Raw genomic sequence first — 26,226 nt, forward strand, 5'->3', positions numbered from 1 at the left:
CGAGATAATTTAGTCCATTCTGTCTTATTTAAGACATAGGTGATGTTTTTTGTTATAGTTCTTTATAAGTAGTAGTTCACTAATGGGAATGTGTCCTTGTGACATCCACATAAATGGCATCCTGGCTGAGGTGGACTGAAATATGTCAAATGCCAAGGCTTTGAAAACGATCTCCAGTAAAGCCCATAAAGGTGGGTGGTAAGGCGGGATCTCCAGTACATGGGGGGGGGGGTGACTCCCCTATGGGGTCAGGAGTATCTCCTTTCCAATCTTACCATACACAGAGCATCACTTTTCTTGGCTTCAATCCTGGCTTTGCCACCATTTGCGGAGCTTCACCTTGCATCGAACATAATATTTTCCAACCTCATGGTCATATGTTATCCATTTTTCATTGCCTGTAATGAGCCATTTTTAAAAATGGTTCAATTTTTTTCCGTTTTAACAACAATTCACAAATGGAAAATTGATCCATTAAATTTTTCACTGTTACATGATTTGGGACCCAAACATCTAGTTTTGTTTCTATCCCGCCTTCTTTAAATGGTATAAAACTGCTTTGTGATTTGAGTCGGCAAATATGCTGGTCTTGCTCAATTTTTTCATAATTTCATTTACTTTTTCAGACATTGAAAAAGTAAAGTATTAAAAATACTTTAAGCAGCTTTAGGCCACATGTACCAATACTAGCTCATGCCCACAAACACCATAAATATTTTAGCAGCCCGAGTCAAATTTTACCCTTTTTTAAATAAAATCTCAAAAATATCAATTTTTTTTAATTTCACTAATTTTCATGACAGTTAACCTTTAAATTATTAGACTAATATACAACCCATCTAAAATACTCTGTAATATGCCCCCTCCAAAAGCACACAAATGTTCCTAGATTTGATTATTACCAGAGTTATGTGAACCTAAAGCCATCTACTAGAACAATATAAAGAAACCTTTCCCCAACCCAAATATATATATATATGCGTACAAATCCAAAGAAAAAAGGTACTAACCATTTTGAACATTAGAATCACTTATAAGATCCATATAGGTTGTGGTAGGCTGACTCTGTTGAGGTGAAGGCATTAAATAGTCATCCTCATCAAGAGGCAAATCAAGTTTAAGGTCACATAAAACTTGAGCTTCTCTTTTACCAGGATGGCCTCCTTCCATCGTCCCATCAACGCATTCTAAAAAAATCACTCAAGATTATGACTAATACTGTTTAATTAAAGTTTAAACTATATATAAAAAACAAGTTGACTAAAATTAAGTGGTAATTATGTTTTATTTCTAATTCTAAGCCTGTAGGAATATAAAAATGCATATTACAGAAACATTTTACATGATACAAAAATATACTGCTATTATTACATACCAGTTTGCATTTTAATTTAGAGTTCATATAAAAACCAGATATAAATTGAAACAAAAGCTTGCAAAAGATTATTTTTCATATTTAATTTAATAACTGTAAACGAATCAGTATTATTCTATTTCATATAAAATGAAAATCTCAAGTGGATGGTGGATTATTCCACAACTATTCTACAAAAATGTATTTTATTGAGAAAAATCATGAAATATGTATGAAATTTGCATTACTGAAATTTATATTTTAACAATTATAATTATTAATAGATATATATGAGATTATGGAGGTAGAAGAATTTTGTTATTTGGAAAGTAGAATTACTAAAGATGGACGAAGTAGGAACAATTTAAAATGCCGAATAGCACAGGCGAAATGAGCCTTCAGTCAGAAATATAATTTGTTTACATCAAAAATTAATTTGAACGTCAGGAAAAGATTTTTGAAAGTATATGTTTGGAGTATATGTTTCGCTTTATATGGAAGTGAAACTTGGACGATCGGAGTACCTGAGAAGAAAAGATTAGAAGCTTTTGAAATACGGTGCTATAGAATGTTAAAAATCAGACAGGTGGATAAAGTGACAAATGAAGAGGTGTTGGGGCAAATAGATGAAGAAAGAAGCATTTGGAAAAATATAGCTAAAAGAAGAGACAGACTTACAAACCACATATTAAGGCATCCTGGAATAGTCGCTTTAATATTGGAAGGACAGGCAGAAGGAAAAAATTGTGTAGGCAGGCCACGTTTGGAATATGTAACAAATTGTTAGGGACGTAAGATGCAGAGGGTATACCGAAATGAAACGACTAGCACTAGATAGGGAATCTTGGGGTGCTGCATCATACCAGTCAAATGACTGAAGACAAAAAAGTATATATATATGTTTTAAATAAAATTTATAAAAAAAATAAAACTTTTTTCTATACATTGTTTAAAATAATTATTAGCAAATTAGTTCAATACACACATCTCAGAAATGGTTGACCTGAGACTGAACAAGACTTCACTTTACTTACACGCATACATATCATCCTCATTCATCCTCTGAAGTAATACCTGATGGTGATTCCCGGAGACTAAATAGGATAAAAAAAAGTTCAATACTTTAACTTATTTCACCCCTACATCATTTAAGCATGTCTAAACTGACCTTAATGAAATTTGTGGAACATTTTATAACTTTTCTACATCAGCAATGTATATTACAATTCAACCTAAAATATTTGGAAATCACAATTCCCCTTAATGAAAAACATATAAAATAATGTAAGCAGGAAAATTACACACAACTGCATAATTTTATCAATTTCATTCATGGATTAACCTACTGCTGTTTCATTAGTGCTTACATTTTTACACCTCCTTGTTATTTTTCCCTGTAAGAGTCTCAATTATAGATTATTTCTGGACTCAAGAGGCATCTGTTTATTGTATGTATTCTTCTTATCTTTAATTGGAATAATATACTATTATCAGAGAAATTTGGAAAATTTCCTAAACAATTTTTTTAATTTCTTACTACCTATCATATCCATTTGAGTAGGTTGTTTAAAAGACTAATTTTTAGCTTTATGTTTTAACACCCAACATATATCAAAGCCTACCTCTGGCAGCAAGAGGATCTGAACAATAACGAAAAACTACTTGCTGATCAGGAGCAGAAGCAGTTCTCATCATTTCACGGTCCCAGTTGGTCTGATTTTGAGGTGTTGGTGATTCAGGAAGGTGTACCACCCCTTGGTTTGGTCCTTTAGGATGGGGCTGTAAATAACCTTCACCTTCTGCAGGAACACAACCCTCAGATCCTTCAACTGATACTGGTTCTTTTTCTTCCTATATAAATATAAAAATTCTTAAATTAATATGAATCATAATTTTAATACTGAATAAATAAAAAAATTTAAAACTTATTCATTATTTTTAAGTTAACACTTACAGCAGACAATTGAAGTTATACAAATCTATACCTAAAATTCATCTATAGATTAGAAAAAATTCCAAAAATAAATAGTTACAAGCGATTTAATTTAAAATCAATTCTTGATAATCTGTGAGCAAATAATTAACTTTTTACTTCCTTGTACGAAGCATAAGGAAGTATTGTGACCGTGAAAAATTTTGATTTCCAGATTTCAATGAAAATATCTATTTTCATCATCCCTGAATCCATTTTAACAGTTTCAGTGTAACATCTGTATGTACATATGTATGTACTTGTATGTATTTCGCATAACTCAAAAACAGTTAACCATAGGATGTTGAAATTTTGGATTTAGTTTTGTTTTTAACATTTAGTTGTGCATCTTCCCTTTTGGACTGAACCAAAAGCGTCCAAAAAAGCCCAAAATCCAAAAAAAATTTGAATTAACTGCAGTAATACGCCCTCAATGAGAGCTTTTCAACAATATACATAAGTGGTACTTATTTTCATTGGTTCCAGAATTATAGCCAAATAAAATTTTAATTAATGAAATATTTGGAGGAAGGCACATCAGTTTGAATCACACTTCATCTCCTTTTTTTCTATTTTATTTTTTTTAATTTAAATATATTGATTTATTAATAATTATTATCCTCCCTTTGTAAAAAAAAAATTATGATGAATAATAATTCAGTAATAAAAAAATATCAGAAGTTTTAAATGAAATAAAATTTCATGTACATTTCATTTAAAAAAAAATGAGTAAATGTAATTTAATAGGCGTACAAGGAAGTTGTGTGTTGTCCACATCAAATTTTTACCTTTTAAAAAGATTTTTTCGGTGAAGATTAGATGGGGAAAAAAAGCAATATTTATTTATGATATGATTAAAAACATATCCATTACTGTTTACAGGAAATTTTTAGGCTCAAGCAATATTAATGGCAGGATAATCAGTTATGAAAACATTACTTGATAACTGGTACTAATGATGATCTTTCTTTTTCCTTTTAGCCTCCGGTAACTACCGTTTAGATAATTCTTCAGAGGATGAATGAGGATGATATGTATGAGTGTAAATTTAGTGTAGTCTTGTACATTCTCAGTTCGACCATTCCTGAGATGTGTGGTTAATTGAAACCCAACCACCAAAGAACACCGGTATCCACGATCTAGTATTCAAATCCGACTAATGATGATCTAAATTCAGATAAGTGTTAAGATGAGGTAATCAAAGTTATCATTTATAAAGTTTTTATTTACTAAACTGGCAGTCAATCATAAGAAAAATTAATAGCTTTCTTTGTGAACGCAAACTCACTTTTGTAAAAGCTTAAAAACATTCTTTTGTTTACATAAAATTACAAGTTTATATTGCTATTAATAAAGTTTAATTTGTATCATAATGAGGTATGTAAATGAGCAATTGAATAATTATAAGAGTTTACTATCCTATCAGGAATATATTGCCCAAATACTAGTGAAGGGGAAAATCATTTACCATTTCAATTAATGAAACATTATTAATTCTATCTATATAAGAAGTTTATTATCTAATTAGAAAATTATATTTAAAATGAAGAACAAATTATTATAACTTTAAATGCAGCACAATAGGACATTTTAAAATCTGATGTGGACACTACATGACTTCCTTGTATGCCTATTAAATTACATACATTTTTTTAAAATGAAAAGTACCTAAAATTTTATTTCATTAATAACTTCTGATATTTTTTTTAAATTTTTATTATTGAATTATTTATTGTAAAAGTTTTTTTACAGTCAGAGATTAATAATTATTAATAAATCAATACATTTAAAATAAAAAAAAGGAGATGAAGTCTGATTCGAACCAACGTGCCTTCCCCTTGTAAGACCCAAATATTTCATTTTAATATTTCAATATTTTATTTGGTTATATCTCTGGAACCAATGAAAATAAGTACTACTTATGATATATCATTGAAAAGTTCTCAATGAGAACTTATTTCTGCATTCAAGAAAAAGTCCAACATTCAAATTTTTTGGATTACAACGGTCCTAAATCCAAAATTTTAACATCTTACAGCTAATCGTTTTTGAGTTATGCGAGATAGATACATACAGACATCATGCCGAAATTAGTCAAAATGGATATTTCCACTGAAATCTGAAAACCAAAATTTTTCGCAATCACAATACTTCCTATACTTTGTACAAAGAAGTAAAAATATTTTCAAAATATTAAAACTAACACAATATTAATACATGCTTATTAAAAAATGTAACAGTTTCTTTTCACACAATTGTACATGTCTGTGTGTTACAAGAGTAAGGAGTAGTTATTAGGAAAGAAAAGTGTTAAGACACAATATTGATTTAGAAGAATGAGCTATGTTAAATAATTATTGAAATTAAATTGCAAGAGAAATAAGGAATAATTTATAAAAATTCTAAATCGAAATTGTATATGCATTAAATTACTGTATATAATATTAAAAACACAATTTATCTGCATCTCATTCAACGTGTATACAAATATGTGCTCAAAATAATTTTCAACAGTGGCTTCTGAATTATGAATTATTTTGAAGTAATTTTTTTATATTTAATGTATTTACCTCAACATTTTTTCACGTGTTTGTATTTAGGTAATTAATATGGACTTCAACCATCTATTTTTTGACATTTTTTAAACATCTGTTGCATGAGAAGACATTGTTTGTACCTATGGCAGGGAGAAAATGACTGGGGCCCTTCCTACTTACAATTGATAGGATAGTAGCCCAATAACGAGTGAAAGCCAAGTATCTTGGGATATGATTAGATAGTAAATGGTCCTTTACAAATCATGTACAAGAGACATGTGAGAAGACTGGACAGGCCATCAAGAACCTCATTAAACTGATGGCAAAAGTTGGAGCAAGAGGCTCGATATGAATGTCAAAAAACAGAAAGAGGCTGATGTCAAAAGTTGATGTCTTGCTTGAATGAGCAAGAGGAGGCTCTATGCCCAGGTGGCCAACTCAGTTTTGCTTTATGGTGCTCCAGTTTGGGCAAGAGCAGTATTGGTAGAACATAATAAGAGGCAAAAAGTGTTGGAAAGTGTTCAGCATCAGATGGCCCTAAGGATGGCATCAGCATACACCTCGTTGTCTACAGAGGTGCTGCTGGTGATTGCAGGCATGCCGCCAATGTAGCAGTTAATAAAGGCTAGAACAATGAGTTATCAGGGGAAGCCTAATGAGGAGATAAGAGCAGCAGTCCCCAGAGACTGGCAGGCCAGGTGGGATGCATCGACTACAAGATGGCCTGGCAGGCCAGGTGGATGCATCACTTAATTCCATGAATAGAGCCATGGGCTGGGAGGGATTTTGGGGAGCTGGGGTTCTGGTTCACCCAATTCCTGACTGGTCATGGAGCCTTCCATTTCTATGAACATGGAAGGAGAAGAGTGGAGGGTCCTCTGTGCCAATACTGCCAAGAACTTGACACTCCTGAACATGTCATTTTTGAGTGCTCGAGGTGGGAGGAGGAATGTCGCCATTGTGTTGCAGTCACAGGGCAGATTATGGTAATTGATAATGGACACATATTGAAAAGCCAGTATCACTTTGAAACATCTATTTTTTATATTATAATTCCTCTTTTTATATTTGCAATTTAATTTATATTGATGTAGTCCACAAAATGGATTTTTATGTTACAATCAAAGTTAATATATATTTATTTACTCATCAGTCCAACTGTTGAAATTATTCTACTTTCAATAGAAAGACAAATATTAATTAACTTCAGGTAATACTAATTAACAGAAATTCATGTTTTCAATTCATGTTTTTTTGTTAATTTTTATTGCAAGAATAATATCTTTAAATAAAGACAAATTAATAAAGTAAATTACCTGAGAAGAATATGATGGTAATCTCATAAATCGATCACCTTGGATGACAAGATATCGACCAGGATCTCGGGCCATTTTAGCAAATTCATCAGCAAGTTCTTTAAAACATGGTCTACTCTCAGCGTCAAGCATCCAACATTTAATCATTAACATATAAACATCAATTGTACAAATATTTGGTTGCGGAAGACGTTCGCCTTTCTCTAATAATTCTGGAACTTCTCTTGCTGGCACAGATTCATATGGCCGACCTCCATATGTTAATAATTCCCATATGGTAACACCTATGAAAAGAAATTTAGTATAATTAAAGTGAACTTCTTATAATTAAATTTTAAAACAAGCAGTAAAATAATACATCAAGAATTTATTAAAAAAAATTATTTAATAATAAAGGTATATTGGAATAGTGTTGCTGAACTTTCCTGAGATTAGCATAAAACTAAGATAATGTTTAAAAATTAAGCCTGTAAACAATAATTACATGTGAGAAAAGTTATACTGGGAAGAAGATACGAATACTGAACAGCAAGTTCAGGACCACAGCTTTAAACTAAGAAACTCTGTATATTACAATTATTAATAATCGTAATAAAAAAAATTGATGTGGACACTACATGACTTCCTTGTGTGCCTTTTATATTACATATTCACATTTTTAAAAGTACATAAAATGTTATTTCACTAATAACTTCTGATTTTTTTTCATATTGTTTTTTATTGTAATTACTGCATTTATTGTAAAACTTTTTTTATAATCAGAAGGTAGGTTAATAATTATTAATAAATGAATATATTTAAATTAAAAAAAAAAGTTAAAAAAGAAATAAAAGGGGAATTCTTTTACAGATTCACACCCATGTGCCTCCCCCTTGTAAGATTAAAATATTATATTAATTAAAATTTTATTTGGCTATAAATCTGGAACTAATAAAAATAAGTATTACTTATGATATATTGCTGTAAAGTTCTCAATAAGGGCTTATTACTGAAGTAAAAAAAAAGTTAAAACTCCAATTTTTTGGATTTTGGGCTTTTTTGGACACTTTTACTGCAGTCAATTCAATCAAAAGGGGAGGTGCACAACTAGATGTTACAACAGTCCTAAATACAAAATTTCAACATACTATGCCTAATCGTTTTTGAGTTATGCAAGACACATACATATGTACATATGTACATACATACATATATACATATTGTAACCACATATATGCCTAATTTAATATTGGCAGACGACAATGGTAACAGCTCAGATGTCAGTAGGAGCACAGTATACGTACGTGCTGATACAAGCATCACTCCCACCGTGCAGTTCTCTCACCATAGCAGCCCCACCACTCTCAGGCACCAATAAAAGAGTGTGTACGAGAGTGAAATTTTAATTCATTGTTGACCACCACCTGGAGGAGAAGAAGAAGAAGATGGAAGAAGACAGAAGAAGTTCCCTGGTCGCCTCAACATGGGACCAAATCAGTAATTGAATGCCAACATCCCTGTCGAAGCAGCAGGCTTGGCCAGACCGCCGAGAGGCCGCTGAATACAGATGCTACCTTCCTGCTCCAGCTCGCTGGACTTCAATCGCCCTGGCCGGTGGACTCAGCAGCAGGAACTGATCCAGTGTGGGACCACTCAGGGAGAACTGCCTTGGCCACGCTGGCGAAAGACAACTGACGCCGACCCGACTCTACAGGGCTCTGGAGGCCACCACTACAAGTAGTGGTGCTGTAGTGAGGACCTAATTGCTGCTAAGGGGAAGCTCAGTCTGATTTCAATGGATGAGTTGCAACTCCCTGACTTCGCCGGAGACCAGCTTCCAGACCTAACAGCTTTTCTCGAGCTAATGCAAAAAATGGCCCTTCTCAGGGCTACCATAAGGTTATTAGTTACAATGAGCCGTCAAAGCCAATTGATGATAACCGCCCTTCTCAGGGCTACTACAAGGTTATTACATGCCACGTTCCATTGAACCATTTGGTGACAGTAAGTACAGACATCATGCCAAAATTAGTCAAAATGGATTCAGGAATGATCAAAATGAATATTTCCACTGAAATCTGAAAACCAAAATTTTTTGCGATTACAATACATGCTTGTACTTCATACAAGGAAATAAAAACATGTATTTGTTCATAGTAAATATCTGTAATCTAAATGTTGGCTCAATTTATATCTAAGTTGGGTATACAGTTTTCATATATGATAAATTACAAATTCTCCAACTCATTTTTAATGTTATAAAAACAATGATATTGAACAAAATCTTTTATACACAAAGTCTTTGTAAAATTACTATATTAATAATTTTAACATGTACAATAATAATGGTTATTAATAAATAACTTACCAAATGCCCAAACATCACTTTTATGAGTGAATATTCTATGCTGAATACATTCAAGTGCGAGCCATTTAATAGGCATTTTTCCACCAGCTGCTTTATATTCATCTTCATTAATATCCAATAACTTAGCCAACCCAAAATCAGTAATTTTAACACAATTTGGTGTCTGAACTAAAACATTTCTTGCAGCCAAATCTCTATGTACTAATCTTTTCTCTTCTAGGTAAGCCATTCCTAAAATAATGTAATACAATTTTTTTAAATTACAATTCAACAGATTTCATGATATTTACATTTGTAAAAGATTGTTATAAAATATAAAAATCGAAGATGATAGAGGATAAATTTCAGAATAAGTTAAACATTAAAAAAATAATATATATTACAAAAATGAAATTGGTATATTCATATTATATTAAAATCCATCTTAGCAGCAGAATAAATTTTATATAAATTTAATATTACACAATTTGGCTGCCTTTAATTTACCATTTGAGCACTGCTGAAGTGAATTACTAGTACTTTAGACTAATCACACGTAAAAAAAAGTGCACAATTTTTTTTAGCATGTAAACATACATTTAAAAAAAACGTTTGTCAAATTAATACAAATGTATGTTGTATTTTTTCTCTTCTTAAGTTCATCATATTTCCTATTAAATAAAGCAGCAATATATACAATGCATTATTGCTAAATACAAATAAAACGTTAAAGTCATTCCCTGAGACACACAAAGTGCAAGTATAGTAAAAGGTTTTATTGCATGTTTGAGATACTGCAGTGCAAAAGTGTGTGGCTCAGTTAAGAAGATAATGGAACTCTAAGCGTTTCTTAACAAGATTAGTATGGGATGCTGGTTTTCTTGAAAATGGCTGTGTCAGTTGCAGGTGAGTTATATCTCATATCAGGTTACCTACAACACTTTTTGGTAGTAGCACTTATTTCTGTTAACCAATCTCCATAAATAGATAAGCATACTTCCATAATAATACATCTTTGTTAATGAAACTGCAATTGAGCATCATAGCAATATAATAATTAATTATTATCAATAATAAAAATTACACTTACTGCACATTTTGCTTCTTGTGATATAAGAGTGCTTTCACAGCAACAACAATTTCATGAGATATTTTAAAATACATTTTGTTAAAGAATTAAAATAGAAAAGAAGTTAGTTTCATCTTCTAGATAAGTTAATTAAAATCAACTAAAAGATGAAATAAACTTTTTTTCTATTTTAATTTTTTAGGAGAATTTTTTAAAATATCTGCTGAAGTAGATATCATACAGTGCTCATATAATACAAGAAACAAAAAGCAGTAAGTGTACCAGGTGTGTAAATATGAAACCGGAATTTGCCCATAGATGGCCCTAGCCGTCAATGTAATTACTGTCAAACCACATCATTTTCTTTCTTTGACAGCTGACAAAGATTTTCAATTCAGAACAATACAATTTTCAACAACAACATAGTTTTAATTAGCGTTAAACAAGTAGAGTTTTGTACCTACAAATTACGATTTGTGGACAGCATTGATTTTCTGTTATCATTTAAAGAAAACTGTTGCAGAATCACGATTGTTTGTTGAAGTTTATGGTGAGCATGCACTTGAATGCACAGAATGTGTTACAATTATTATATTTTATTCAAACATTTCATTATTATTAAGACATTTGAATTTACTATTTTTTTATCTAATAACATTAATGAAATTTTTATTAAACATTTTAGTAATTTTATATATTTTGAAGAGTTTGGTATTAATTTACAGAGAATTTTTTTTCAAATTTTCAGTAGTTTTTATACTAACTATATTGTAATTATTCACTTTGTAAATTTGCATAATTTTTTTTTAGTATGATGTAACTAATTTATATTAAAAAAAATATTTTAAGTGTTTTAAATAACAGATAGAAATGGCTAAGTATGCTTTCTGTCATACTTAATATTTGAATATATTAAAGATCCATTTGATGAAGTAATAAAAGACTGTGGAAAATGTATTAATACAATAAAAAAAAACGGGTGAAAAGACTAATAAAAAAAAACAGTATGTAAAAAACAACATGTAAACTTCTATTATAATAAATATTAAATTAAATATAATACATATAATTACATTATTAATATTATTATTATATAATAATATATTTAATTAGATATTAAAACAAATATTCAAAGTTTATTATCAATTTAACATAAAAATTCGATATTTGCAACTTTATGCAAGATAGAACAGATGAAAAATTTGTTCACTGATGAGCAATTAAAATATTGTAATGATTACCTGAGAAGCAGTAATTGAAAATAAAAATCAAGAACAGTCCTACAATTGTAAGACTTCTTACAGTGCAATAAAGTGTATTGTAAGAGTGTTAAGATAATGAAAGAAGTCAGGTCATTGACTCAGTCGCTATGATTAGTTACACTCTACTGTAGTATATGAACTCAAATTTTTATAAGTGTTGTTTGATCAAATGTCAATCACTTTTTTATATTAAGTAAACTTTAAAAAATATTAAATTTAATAACTAAGCAAACTGCAATTTAATTTAATTTTAAGCTGTATGCTTAATTTAATATTTCTTAGTTTCAATTAGATTTTGTAGGGAAAACATATACGAATAAAATCAGAACAATTAAGTAACAAATTACACAAAGATTTTTTTTTAAGCACTACACATCTGCTAATATATTTTGTAGTCTTAACATTTATGTTTGTATTCATATTAGTTATAGTAATTATAAAACAAATAATAAACAATCTAAATCTCAACAGGTAAAAAACCTTTTTAGATAATAGAGATTTTAGTAAAACTGACTAACTATCATTCGATTTAAAAAACTTTTATTGTCATCATGCTATATTTATGTTCTGAAAAGAAGAAAGTGCTACAGTATTACTTAATTTAATATTAATTCACAATAAGATTGTGTAATTACAGTCATTACCATTATTAGTAAATATAATAACAATGTTAAATTTACCTCTGGCAATTTGAGTACACCAATTCAATAACGGTTTTGAACCAATTTTATCCTTATTATTGCGAACATAATCAAGAAGGCATCCGAGCGGCATAAGTTGGGTTACAAGCATCATTTGTGATGTTAAACAAACTGCAAGTAACTGTAACAAATTAGGATGTTCAACTGTAGCCATAATATAAGCTTCTTCTAAAAATTCTTTACTTGTATTCGCACCAGTCCTTTCACGTAAAACTTTAATTGCAACAGGAATTTTAACGTTTTCACCTTCAGGTACCCAAACACCTTTATAAACAGTCCCAAAAGCACCATAACCTAAAATACCACCTTTTCTTAATTCTGCTTCCTTTACGATACGTAATTTAGCAAGATTCGGTTTAACATTTGTTGGACGTAATGGCTCATCAAGACCTTGCAATATTGCAGTCATTTTAACAGCATTTTCTTTTGCTTTTGCTCTTGTTCTCCACTGATAAAATACAACTAATAAAAACAATATAAGAAGCAGTGCACAAACAACAATAGCACCTAATACGGCCGGTCTTTGATCATCATTAACACGAAATGTTAGTCCAACCGGCTCAACTGAACAATATGGTTCACCGTTACCTTCTGGAAATACTTTATGTGGTATTTCAGGTGGACATGATGCAGTACAATTAAAAGAAGTTGTATTATCACCAGGATGGCCGTTAATAAAAATTTTATAATTCCGACAATTATGACAATGATTGTTATCAGGTCCATAACATCCTCTACATTCAAGAGCACATGGTTTACACTCCTGAGTCACCTGAAAACAGACATAAAAAAGATTAGTAAACATAAATTACAATACAAATTTTAATTTTAAAACTGGCAAAAAGATAATAATAGTAATAATAATAACAATAACATCAATCTATAAACATAACAGAATAATTGAACTAATAATCATAAACAAGTGTGTTTTTATAAATGTCAAAAAAATAATCTACAGTCACAGATGTTAAATACAAGGGTGAATCAAATATAAATGGTAGCTTTTTTTTTTAATTTATTGATTAACTATATACACAATTCATACCTTCATCGTTTTTCTATATAGTCCCCGCACGATTTACAAACTTTTGCCAGTGATTTGAAAGCTTGAATACTTCTTATTCATAAAATGTTTGAGGAGGAGTCATCAAACCAATTGTGCACATTGCTCCTCAACATCATTGTTTTGAAATCATTTCCCTCTAAGCAATTCTTTAAAGGGCGCAAAGAAAAAATTGTTATATAGGGACAAATCTGGACTGTAGGGAGGGTGGTGGAGGGTTTCCCAGTGCATTTCTTCCAATTTATACCTTGTCAAAATCACAGTGTGCAGCCTGGCGTTGTCATGGAGAAGGATAACATCTCTGATGGACATACCCTGTCTTTTGTTTCAGTAGCCAGCTTTTGTTGACTTAGCAGCTGGCAGTAGTAAGCCACATTCACCATTTGTTGACTGTAGAGGAAATCAATGAGTAAAACTCCCCTTGAGTTAAAAAAAAAAATCATTGCAAGAACATTTCCAGCTGACAGACAGATTTTGGCCTTCAATGGGCAGCTCTCATCCTTCCTTCAGTTTTGACTCCGGAGTGTAATGATGGACCTATATCTCAACACATGTAATGATGCCCCTCAAAAAATTGTTCCCTTCTTGCTGAAACTGATTCAAAAGTCTCTCACAGATCTTCAAACTGACCTGTTTTTGATGTTCAGTCAACAACCTTGGAATTCATTGAGCACTAATTTCTCTAAAGCCAAGATGATCATTGATAATAGATTGAGCACTCCCATAGCTGATACCCACTTCTGACATGATTTCTTCAACATTGTACCAGCGATCACCTTTGATAAGCTCTTGAATGGCACAGATGTTGTCAGCTGTGAGACTTGAACTTGGCATTGATCACGACTTTCATTTTCTATACTTTCTCACCTGCCCTTTAATTGTCTGGCCCACATATACACTCGCCTTTGGGACAGTGTAGACCTTATCAAACCTTATAAACTTTATGATTATACATTGTGCAACAAATGACTCATGACTGTACTGATGACAGAACAGAGTGGAGGAGCTAACCAAGCTGGTTCCCCCTCTGTAACACAGCGAACATTAACCCCCCACTCTGCTATCCAGCTCATAACTGCTTGCTGCATAGAATTGCAAAATTACCTTTTAAATTTGATTCACCCTTGTACATGTCATCTTAGCAACAAAAAACATGTAACAGAAAAAAAATGATTAGGGAAGGTCTTTGCCCAATAGTGGAACACTGATGGGTGATAATAATTAGTTTCTTTTTAAAACAGTTTCTTTGCTGCTAACAGAGAGTGAATCCCTCTCTAAATCTAGATATACTCCATATATTTATAATGAGATATCTCCATATTTTTTATTTCCATTTATTGGTTCCCCTTTATATCTTCAATATATAATTATTTATTACTCTTCAAAATAATTCATAATTCTAATAATAACATATAAAATATTCTCTAACACACCTGCATTACAATACTGAATGAACAACATTCATATCAAATCACGTGCGTCAGTGTAATGGCAATACTAACCTCTCTTGCTAGATCATTCAGATGTGCATAAAGACAAATACACTGAAATTGTTCAGATGATGAGGCAAAATACATTGTTACTTTTTACGACAATAAGACATCATACAAAGGTAGTTTAGTTTTTACTACAAAGTTTTAACAATTCTAAAATATGCTACAAAATAAGAAATTTAAATAAGAAAAGAACAGTAATTTATTTATTTAATTTAATATTTGACATTTATAATTTAAAAAAATGTTATTTTCTTTATATCTCAGAAATGGTTGGCAAGAGTTTGTTCAAGACTACACATTTACCAGTACAGTTACATTGCACTGATAAGTCGCTAATGATTTTAATTTTGATGCAGCTATAAAATAAAAACATACGTTTAACTATTGTAAAAAAATCTTTTCTTCTCTCTCACCTTTTCTCAGTATTCAGATTTTTTATTTTTATAATTTTTGCATAAATTTATTCAGAATAATGCACTTTATAATTATCAAAGCATTTATTACAGTACTCTCTTATTAATATTTTTAAAGATTTATTAAATCAGTAATCCTACTATTTTTTAGTAAATTTTTCTATTATTTTATAGTTCTGTATTTATTATATTTCTACTAGCTAATATTCATAGTTTTGATTAATGGATTAGTAATTAAATTTTGCAACAATTTCAAGTGAGTGAAAAAAAAATAATTCTACAAATGCAATAATATTAGTAAGAATATATAAAAAAAAATTTTATACTGTTTATTTGAAACAATTTTCAGATTATTCATACATTATTTCAAGCATTAATTAATACTGTTTAAAATAAAGAAACTATAAAATAGTTTCTTTATTTTATTTTGCTCTTCATCGAAAGTACATTAAGTTCAGTGACTAAAAGAAGTTCCATATGAATGAGCTCTATACAGCCTACATATGAGGTGTGTTAAAAATCTAACGAGAATTTTTGTTTTTTAGAAAGAATTTATTTATTCGTTTATATTAATGTTATCCCCCTTCAAAATAGTCCCCATTAGATATTATACACTTATGCCAATGCTTTTTCTAATCCCTGAAACACTTCTCGAACTCGATCTAAGGAATAGTGTTTAGCTCTTTCAGCTATTTACTTTTAATCTCATTTATGCTTGTAAAACAACGGCTCTTTAAGGTTCGTTTTATTTTTGGGAATAGAAAAAAGTCACACGGAACCATGTCTGATGAATATGCCAGCTGGAGTATTATTACAGTGTTGTTTTTGGCTAAAAATTGACAAACAAGCAATAAAGTGATTGTTTGGCCACAAATGCGGGTGGTTTTTCAGATTGCTTTGCACAAACGGCGTTGAACTTGTAGGTAGTACTCCTTATTGATCGTTTGACCTTATGGCAAGAACTCATGATGCACTATGCCATTAAAAACTAAGTACACGGTGAGCATAACCTTCACATTCGACCATACTTGTCAAGTTTTTTTAGGTCTTGGTGATCCAGAATGCCTCCACTGGGACGACTGTGCCTTAGTTTCGACATCATATCTGTAAACCCATCTTACATCATCTGTTATGACACATTTCAGTAGTTCTGCATCGTTGTTGACTTCATTTAGCAACTCCTGAGCAACATCCATTCGCCGCTGTTTTTGTTCAAAATTCAACAATTTTGGAACAAATTTTGCTGTCATACATTTCATACCCAAAACATCTGAAAAATTTCATGGCATGAGCCAATTGATATCCCAACATCATCAGTGACTTATCTGATTGTGATTCAGCGATTATTCATAATAATTTACTTCACTTTTTCCCCATTTTCATTAGTTATTGATGTGCTGGGATGTCCGGGGCACTTGTCATCTTCAACGTTTTAACGGCCTTCTTGGAAACGCTAACACCACTTGTAAATCCTTGGTTTACTCATAGCAGACACACCAAAAGCAATATTAACATTTTTAAAACACTGCTACACTTTATTTATTCCATTCATATAGCAAAATTTAATAAAAATTATTTGATCCATTATTTATACAAATAAAAATTCGTGGATCGTACCAAAACACGTGTTATCCTTCTGACAGCTGACAACAAACTAAACACGGGAAAAATGTACAGATACTTTTTCAGACATATTTACCAGTACAACAACGAAAAAATCTCAAAATCAGACTAATACAACCTGTGAAATTTCAAAATTCTATTACTTTTTGAACCTACTTCGTAAATTGTTACGAGGCACCTACTTGATTTTATTTTTCTGTGGTTACAATCAATATAAAATTAACATTTTTCTCGTTTATACAACTCATAAAATAAATTTTTATTTACTCATCAAATAGATTTAGTTTAATAGATAAAATAACTGGAACATAATCTACTTAATTAATTTGTTAAAGGGTGGAAATTAATATAAAACTGTATAACTATTAATTAGTATAAAACATTATAAAATGAAATAACATAAAGGTTTTGATAAACTTTCAAATACCTCATCAGCAAAGTGATCCATGGGGCATTCATCTTCACACTGTTCCCCACGTTTGTAATTCATACATTCTTGACAAACTTGTTCATGAAAACCATAATTAGTACATTTACGACAACGAGGATGACATTTTCGACAGATCGCTTTCCCAGCCAATGTTCTTAACGGACCTTGATCCTGAGGTCCAACCCATTCATAATATCCATCAGGGCATGATTCATTCTTCTGTAGGCAACGCTCCTGCAAAGAATAAGTCACAAATAAGCAAACTTAATTATATAAATATAGAATAAATCCGTTAGAAAAATGATAAAATAAAAACAAGCTAGAGTTTGTTTTATTACAGTTCATTCAGTTATCTTATTATATTCAACCAAAATAGTATTTTATTTTCAAACGTTAATGTACTCAATAATAATCTAAGCGGGTAATAAATATGAATATAAAATTATCCCCTTAACTAGAGAGAGTTCTATGTTTTGATGTTTCAGGGTGTAATTTATTGAAAAATAAAAGGATATGAAGGAAGTCCACTGACCAAATTGCATTTTATAAATTGGTTGCCAAAAATCATCTGAGTACAGCAATCATTTACCTTTCGAATGAAAATTGCAAGTTGTTGGATTTTAGCAACTAATGACTATACAGCAACTGAAAACTAAGTTCTTTCATTAATTTTTTTTTAATAAAGTTAATTGTCGACTATTAATTTCTAAAAAAAAATTTTTTAGTTTTAACCTTTAAACGTTTTTTCACTATTGCGTTTCACCAACATAGAGATATCATGTCTTAATGAAATTTTACAAAAATCTTAAATATTGTTGCCATAATTACGGGTTAATTCTTTCAAAGGGACTATCAGACTGTAGAAAACATAAAAAGTATAAGTATCTGCATTCAAAAGTATAACAATAAAAAAAAAATATTTGAAAATTTAAATAATATATACAGAAAATAATGATTCTTCACATTTTAAAAGCAATAGATAAAGAATCTGATTAAGAGGAGATGAAAGCGATATAACATCGAATAAAACGTTAACTTTTCACTCAATAATCACAAAAAAAAGGTTAAATCTAAACAATTCACAATACTTTTACATAAAAATTATAACATAATAAAATAAAATATAAATACTTACAACAGTTACATCGCCATTGATGATTGCTTTTTCGCAAGATTTACAACCGGTCTCTCCAATCGTATTTTCAGGACCAGTACAACCTTCAACACAATTAGGATGACATGGTCGACAGTCACCATCAGAGTTATATTTACTAACTGGACATGAATGAACACAAAATGGACCATCTCGAACATTTTTACAATGAGTACAATTACCAGGACCTGGACCAAAGCAAGTCGATTCACACTCCTCATGGCATGGCATACAAACTTTACCACCGGCTTTGTACATCCTAAAAACATAATAAAAATAAATAAATAGATTATCTTAGAATGCTTCTTAACTTTAAATAGATAAATTATATGACAGCATAATAACAAAAGTAGTAAGATCCAACCTCTAAAGAAAGCATTTCAATTTCTTAAACCCATTAATATTTATAAACTAGTATAAGCAGTAATTATAAGTATTTTTTTGTAAAATATTACAAAGTAATATTACATAATCAAATTTAATAACATTAAATATAATACAGTACAATCCTGATGATCCAGGATGATAATTAAGATACATTCTGTATCTTAATTATACAAATTTCTGGATGGTCTGAGTGAATTGATTGGTTTTATATTAATTAGAAATTTTTTTAAAAGCAATTCTTTTAATAACAATACTCCTCTGTAGCAATACAAATTAATTTATATTTAATACATCAACTCTAAGTACAGAATAATTGAAATAGGATGACACTTTATTTCATTATACAAACAGAAGCTCTTTCGTGAACTTCATTCGCATCATCAGCTGCATGCATTGATATATATATATTACAAAAACATCATAAACTTGCAATCCATGATAGCATACCATTTCTTCACTTATAATGTTATGCTAAAAATATTTTTAAACAAATTAAATTTTATTAAAAATCTTTAAATTAGATTTAACTTATCATACTTTAAAATCTAATATAAAAAATTATTTTAATTACACCGATAAACATAATTTTTGTATCCTAACATGGTGATACATGATTTTAATCTGTTTTTTAATACTGAAAATTAATATGAACTCAGAATCATTCTATAACCTACCATTTTTGAAAAATTGTTTAATTTTAATTAAAGGATATTTTTTCATTTTTCAACGTATAGTTAGAATTTTAAGCTCCTACATTGTATTTTCTTAGCTCAGTTTTTACTGTTTAACTTTGTTACATAATTTGTAAACTATAAATAAACAATACTAGACAAATAATTAAATCACATATTATGACATCATATCTAATACTGAAGAGTAGCCTTCATTGACAGGATTAATCATGTCTGTACAGGTCAAAACATGTAGCTGAAAACACAGCTGTGTTGTTTGTATTAAGCACTGGATTTGGGAATCAATTAGTTTTGTTCAGTCTTATTGCCGTCTTAAGTTTGTTAACAGTGCAGTGTCATAATGCCTCAAAATTGTATAAATGATGTGGATGCCTTTTGTTATATATGTGGTGAGTTTACCATAAAATCAAATACAAAAAACATTACACCTTTAATTAAAAAAGCATATCATTTGTACTTTCAATGTAAATTTGGTGATCAGGATAAAACATGGGCTCCTCCTATGGTATGCACTAACTGTTCTGTATATTTAAGAGGATGATTGAAAGGTACACGGAAGGCTTTGCCATTTGGTGTTCCTATGGTTTCATGTGAACCAAAGAATCATGTAACCGACTGTTACTTTTGTTTAACAAGTGTGTCTGGAACTTCTAAAAATTCTAAACATACTGTAAAATATCCTTCATTGCAATCTGGAATCAGGCCTGTACCTCACAGTGAAATTAATCCAGTTCTTGAGCCATCTGTGAATGTATGTTTCGAAAGCAGCGATGAAGAATCAGGCAGTACTGAAGAAGACAACAATGATTTTGGTTTTGAATTATCTTCTAATAAGCCACATCTTATATCACAAGGTGAATTAAATGACTCGGTTAGGGATTTAAATTTATCAAAAAACCAAGCTGAACTGTTAGGATCAAGACTGCAAGGTTGGTATTTACTTCAAAAAAATACAAAAGTTTTAGTCTTTCGAAGCCAACTAAAAACACTTTCTCAGTACTTTATTGATAAAAATAATTTGGTTTATTGCACAAATACTGATGAGCTTGTTACTAAACAAGTTCATAAACCTGAAGATTGGCACTTTTTCATAGATTCATCCAAGTATAGTTTAAAAGTGGTTCTACTACACAACGGTAACAAATAACCTTCGATACCAATCGCTTATAGTATTAATTTGAAAGAGACATATAATATGATGAAGGACACTGTTGAAAAAATAAATTATAAAAAACATAGCTGGAACTTATGTGGAGATTTGAAAGTTATAGCTAATTTGTTAGGCATGCAATTAAGAACACCAAGTACATGTGTGTTCTTTGTCAATGAGACAGCTGAACTAGGGATAATACTATGTTACCAAAGGGTGGAAGAAACAAGATAACTTAACTCCACATGGGAAAATATTATTCATGAGCTATTAGTTGAGCCCAAAAATATATTTTTATTCCCTCTCCAAATCAAGCTAGGACTAATGAAAAATTTTGTAAAAGCGATGAAGAAGGATAGTCCCGGATTTTTGTACATCCGGCAGAAATTTCTAAATGTAAGCGAAGGAAAAATTAAAGAAGGAATATTTGTTGATCCTCAAATAAGAGAGTTGGTTAAAAATGATGTATTTAACTCAATGTTAAATAATGCAGAAAGTGCAGCTTGGGCTTCATTTAAAGTCGGTTCAAAAATTTTTTCGGTAAACAAAAATCCGATAATTACCACAATTTTGTTAATCAACTTCTTACTTCATACAGAGCTATGGGATGTAATATGTCTTTGAAAATACACTTCCTCCACTCAAATCTGGATTTTTTCCCAGATAACCTTGGAGACATAAGTAATGAACACAGTGAACGTTTCCACCAAGAGATTTCAGTGATGGAATGCCGCTATAAAGGGAAATAGAATACTAACATGCTAGCCGATTACTGTACGACATTAATTTGGGATGTGCCTGAGGCTATTTATAAAAGAAAAGCACCAGCGAAAGCATTCTAACACAGCTATGGCCATGCAAAATTATAAATTTTACAGATTTTAATTATATATTCCTTTAATTGTTTTTGAAGTGTAATTTATTTAAAACTGAGGGTGATAGAAAAATTGTATTTACAGATCTGTTATGTACGCAAAAAATCAATTCAAGAAATGGTATCACACTTTGAAAAACATTAAAAAATGTTTTTTTCTATCAGTACTATTTTTACATTTTAATTTTAACTTAATTGATTAATCTTTATAATTTTAAACAATTTTTTTATATTTTGTGTTTTTATCTCTTGTTTTGACTATAATTTAAAAAATGTTTAATTTAAATAAAAGTTTTTAACAGTTTTTATGTAACATTTTAAAGTATGTTAAGTTCATCCCCCACAGCAAAAAAGTTCAAAACTCAGGTCTCTGCAGGAAAGGTGAAGACGATATTCTGGGATATGGAAGGTTCAGTTTTGGTTTACTTCACACATAAAGGTCAATCAATAAATAGTGACAACTACTGTGAACTACTGCGTTTACTGAAGCAAAAAATCAAATCCAAAAGATGTGGTAAACTTTCTAAAGGTGTGATTTTGCTTCAGGGATAACACCCCACCTCATATGGCCAAAAACACAATCCTTTGTCTTCAAGCTTATAGTTTTGAGCTTCTGGACCACCCTCAATACAGTTCAGACCTGACTCAAAGTGATTTTCATCCTTTTGGCCTATTAAAAGAAGAGTTCCAATGAAGGAATCATTATCGATCTCATGAAGAAGCCATAGAAGCTGTGAAAAATTTTCTGCACACCAGAACAAAACTTTATTCTAGAAAGGAATTCAAAAGCTCGTTAAAAGTAGGTCTAACTGCATAGAAGTAGGAGAGGATTATGTTGAAAAATAATGCATAGATCATTTATGGAAGTATAAATAAATTTATTGATTTTTGAATTTCACTTTACTTTTTGACTTGCCCTTGTATTAATGAATCTATAAGTAATATTAAAAAAATCATACAGTACAACATCGGTTTTATTTTTAATAACTACACTTTATTCATTGATTTCTTTGCCTTTTTATATTTTTATTATAAATAATGAACAATAATTACTTCCTGTGGAACTAAAAATCTTAAATTATATTACTTTCCTTGTATCAGTTTTTTTTTACCTTTTATAGGGAACAATTCATTTGTAATTAACAAATTGAGGATTATTATTGGAATTGAGGAATATTAAATAAATTGTGGATTGTTTATTCTAGCTAAAAATGTAATACTGTATTTTTAAACATTTGTGTTTTCAAATATATTGTATTCCAGTGTTTGATTTTAAAACTATAACATAACTGTAGTTTCTTAGAGAAAAAAGTTTAATTATAAAGATTAGTTTTGAAAGTGAAAAAATACATGGATTCATCTTAAATCACATATTGGCAAATAGGTCCAATATAATAATTAAATTACTTCATATGTATGAATATTTTATTTATTATATGCTATATTTCATGTATTTATTTTGTCCAGATTACCTTCAATTCTATATGACCCAGACAAACTAGGTTTTACTATATATTTATAAATAATAATAGTAGTTTGATCTATGTAAATAATACGTTCGCTGCAGAATTATTTTAATTGCATTCCATTTAGCATAAGAGTATAAAATGGTACCACATGGTCGCATTTGAATTAATTTTTGAAGTTGCAGTTGTTTTAGAGTTGCCTGGATAATTTATAAAATGATACCAGATAACCACAAAAAAATAACAATAACAGAATTTAGAAGGGTGTTAGCAAATAGTTTGGTAAGTAAACCAAACACAATTGATATGGAAAAAGGAATAGGCAAGAGACTTCATCACATGTTTGCAAAACCCGAATGTCCAGAGCGAAAAAAAAGAAAAACATGCTGCAGTTGCTACCAGAATCAGCAGGAAAAAATAAGTAGCAAAGAAGTAGACAAAAAAGTGCGTTAAGGTGACATCTTTCTGCCAAGAGTACGATGGCAATTGTGTTTTAATTCGTACCATACTTCTATTTAAACTGAAAAAATTTTAAAAAGCTAAGTTTTATTAGAATATTATTAGAATGTTAGTGAATTTTACTGTCTAACGTTAATTCTTATATTATTTTATTTTTTAATGACCTTTTTTGTTTTTTAATTCTTGAATTATTAATATAAATTTTTTTAGAATGTAATTAATAAATCACTGAAAGAATATGGGAACAAAATTAAATTACCAACAAACAATAGTATTATTTATTATAAACTAAATGTGCTAGAAATATTTTACTTTTATTATCTTATTTATTTATTTTGAACTGTTATATATTTTGCATTTAAACTATTTTAATTAAACTATTTGCCAGCCTCCGTGGCATGAGTGGTAGCATCTCCGCCTTTCATCCGGAGATCCCGGGTTTAAATCCTGGCCAGGCAGGCATGACGCTACAAATCATTCATCTCATCCTCTGAAGCAATACATAACGTGGTCCCAGGGGTTAAATAAAAAAAACAAAAAGTTAAAATATTAAAAGGTAAAGAGTGAACTTATTTACAAATAAATTCTGATTACGTCCATAATTATTAGTGCAGTTCTAGACTCTGGTGTAAATTAAATTCATTGGCTGTGCTACTCCAGATGCTGGTGACACAAACTACATGAAAATATGCCAAAACTCAGATTTTGTAAACTATACTCATTTGATAAATTATTTGTCAACTAAATTCAGCAGAAAAGTACAACTTGATTCAACAGATAGCGTTATAAGTATCAACTGTGTTCCTGTACCTGGCAACCAGAGCCGCACTATTGGTAAGATATGTTCCACACCCTGGGGATGGGAAACGCATTACCATCAAGGCAGGCAATTGTAACATTGCACTTGATTGAATAACCCTTCCTAGCACCAGGGACTGGAACAGCAGCGAACGTGTTACTATCATTCAATTTTTACTAATGTATATTTTCCATGAGCACATCACCTGTACAAAAACTGGCTGATTTATTATTATCTTTGCAATTATTTTTATATTAATAAATGTAGTAAAACAAAGATAAGATGGGTTAAATTAAGAAAAGGGAGACACAAATTATTCTGCATGCATGAGTGATCTTTCAAAGAAATTATTCAAATTACATCCTAATTAGGAAAAAAGGCTATCTATATTAATACGTACCCAGACACGACATCACAGTCTTGTAAACAAGTACTACCAAGCTGATAATTAGCACAAGATAAACACTGATCTGGTCCAGGTCCCCAACAGCCTTCAGTTGAACACTGAGGGTCACATACTAAGCCTTCCTTTACTGTAAGTAAAATAATACCAAATAAAATATTAGAAAAGTTAAATATCTTAAGATCTTCTTTTTTTTAAAGTTAATTAATGGTATCATTTAAAGGTATTCAGATCACTTTATGTTACTGTTACAAAACTTTTTGTGCTTGTAACCAGTCTTAGTGGCTAAGTTATATGCAAAAAGTGCCATGGATAAGCCAAATATTTTTTTCACAATATTTTCTTTGAAATCAAATTTTGATATTTACTTGGTTATGTAAAGTATTTTTTTCATATATCATAACAATAAATAATATAACTTCTTAGCACAACTAAAAATTAATATGCTGTCGATTTCATGAGCATTTACGAAGCACAGACTAAGTTTGATTCCTGTTTACACTTAGCATTTTTTCATTAGATTACAAAATGCATTTCTTATTACCATCATAAAAAAAAATCACCTAATCAGTTATTAAGAAATAAATAAACAATGTTAAGACCATACACTTGTAAATCTAACAGCATTAAGCAATACTGTTACTATGTAATTAATGTCATGTATAATTCTACTTGTTTCTCAGGTACTTGTTATTTTGTAATATTAATAATGTAACTTATAAAATACAAATTGAAAAATATTGCTATTTAGGTGGTAAAATTACAAATAAAATATTAAAATCGTTAAGGAAAATTAAAGCAATAAAAGTACAGATTTTAGAATTAAACATTTTTTTAATATTTCTATGTACTGTAACAATTTACTAAGAAAACATAGAAAATCAAAACAGCAAAGAAAAGGGGCTTTTGAAAACCGATGATGTAATGTTATTTACTTCAGTCAACAAGTCTAAAAGGAAGAAACTTTAAGACGAATTAGAAAATAAAGAAATCTGTGGCAAATTCTAACCAGAAGAAATAGGTTAATAGGTTATAGGCACTTATGGTTAGCTTAATTTAGTAACAGAAGAAAGTAGAGGGTACAACAGTTGGGACATACAAAGGTTTGAATACATAAAGCAAATAACTAAGGATATGCAAAATACAATTTTTTTGTTTACAAGATAAGTAGAAAAAATAAATTTAACAAACCACCCAATTAACTAATGATAATAAAATATGTAAATCATTAATAACTGAAATATAATCTTAATTAATTTAAGATACCTTTAAACGTAACCT

The 26,226-nt window shown here is 30.1% G+C and overlaps 1 protein-coding gene across 2 annotated transcripts in view; it reads right to left on the reverse strand.

Annotated features, from left to right (window-relative positions):
• The window catches only part of Egfr (epidermal growth factor receptor), a 644,558-nt gene that overhangs the window by 9,219 nt on the left and 609,113 nt on the right, over positions 1-26,226 (reverse strand). For both annotated transcript variants that reach the window (XM_075373956.1, XM_075373955.1), the window contains 8 exons: positions 24,943-25,075; positions 18,698-18,974; positions 17,560-17,796; positions 12,517-13,309; positions 9,527-9,757; positions 7,180-7,463; positions 2,977-3,205; positions 1,011-1,187 (listed from right to left, as the gene is read on the reverse strand). In XM_075373956.1, the coding sequence (XP_075230071.1) occupies positions 1,011-1,187; positions 2,977-3,205; positions 7,180-7,463; positions 9,527-9,757; positions 12,517-13,309; positions 17,560-17,796; positions 18,698-18,974; positions 24,943-25,075 (2,361 nt within the window). The remainder of the gene's footprint in view (positions 1-1,010; positions 1,188-2,976; positions 3,206-7,179; positions 7,464-9,526; positions 9,758-12,516; positions 13,310-17,559; positions 17,797-18,697; positions 18,975-24,942; positions 25,076-26,226) is intronic.

The sequence above is a fragment of the Lycorma delicatula genome, chromosome 8, assembly GCF_047948215.1.
Source record: "Lycorma delicatula isolate Av1 chromosome 8, ASM4794821v1, whole genome shotgun sequence".
In the NCBI taxonomy this organism is placed as follows: Eukaryota; Metazoa; Arthropoda; class Insecta; order Hemiptera; family Fulgoridae; genus Lycorma; species Lycorma delicatula.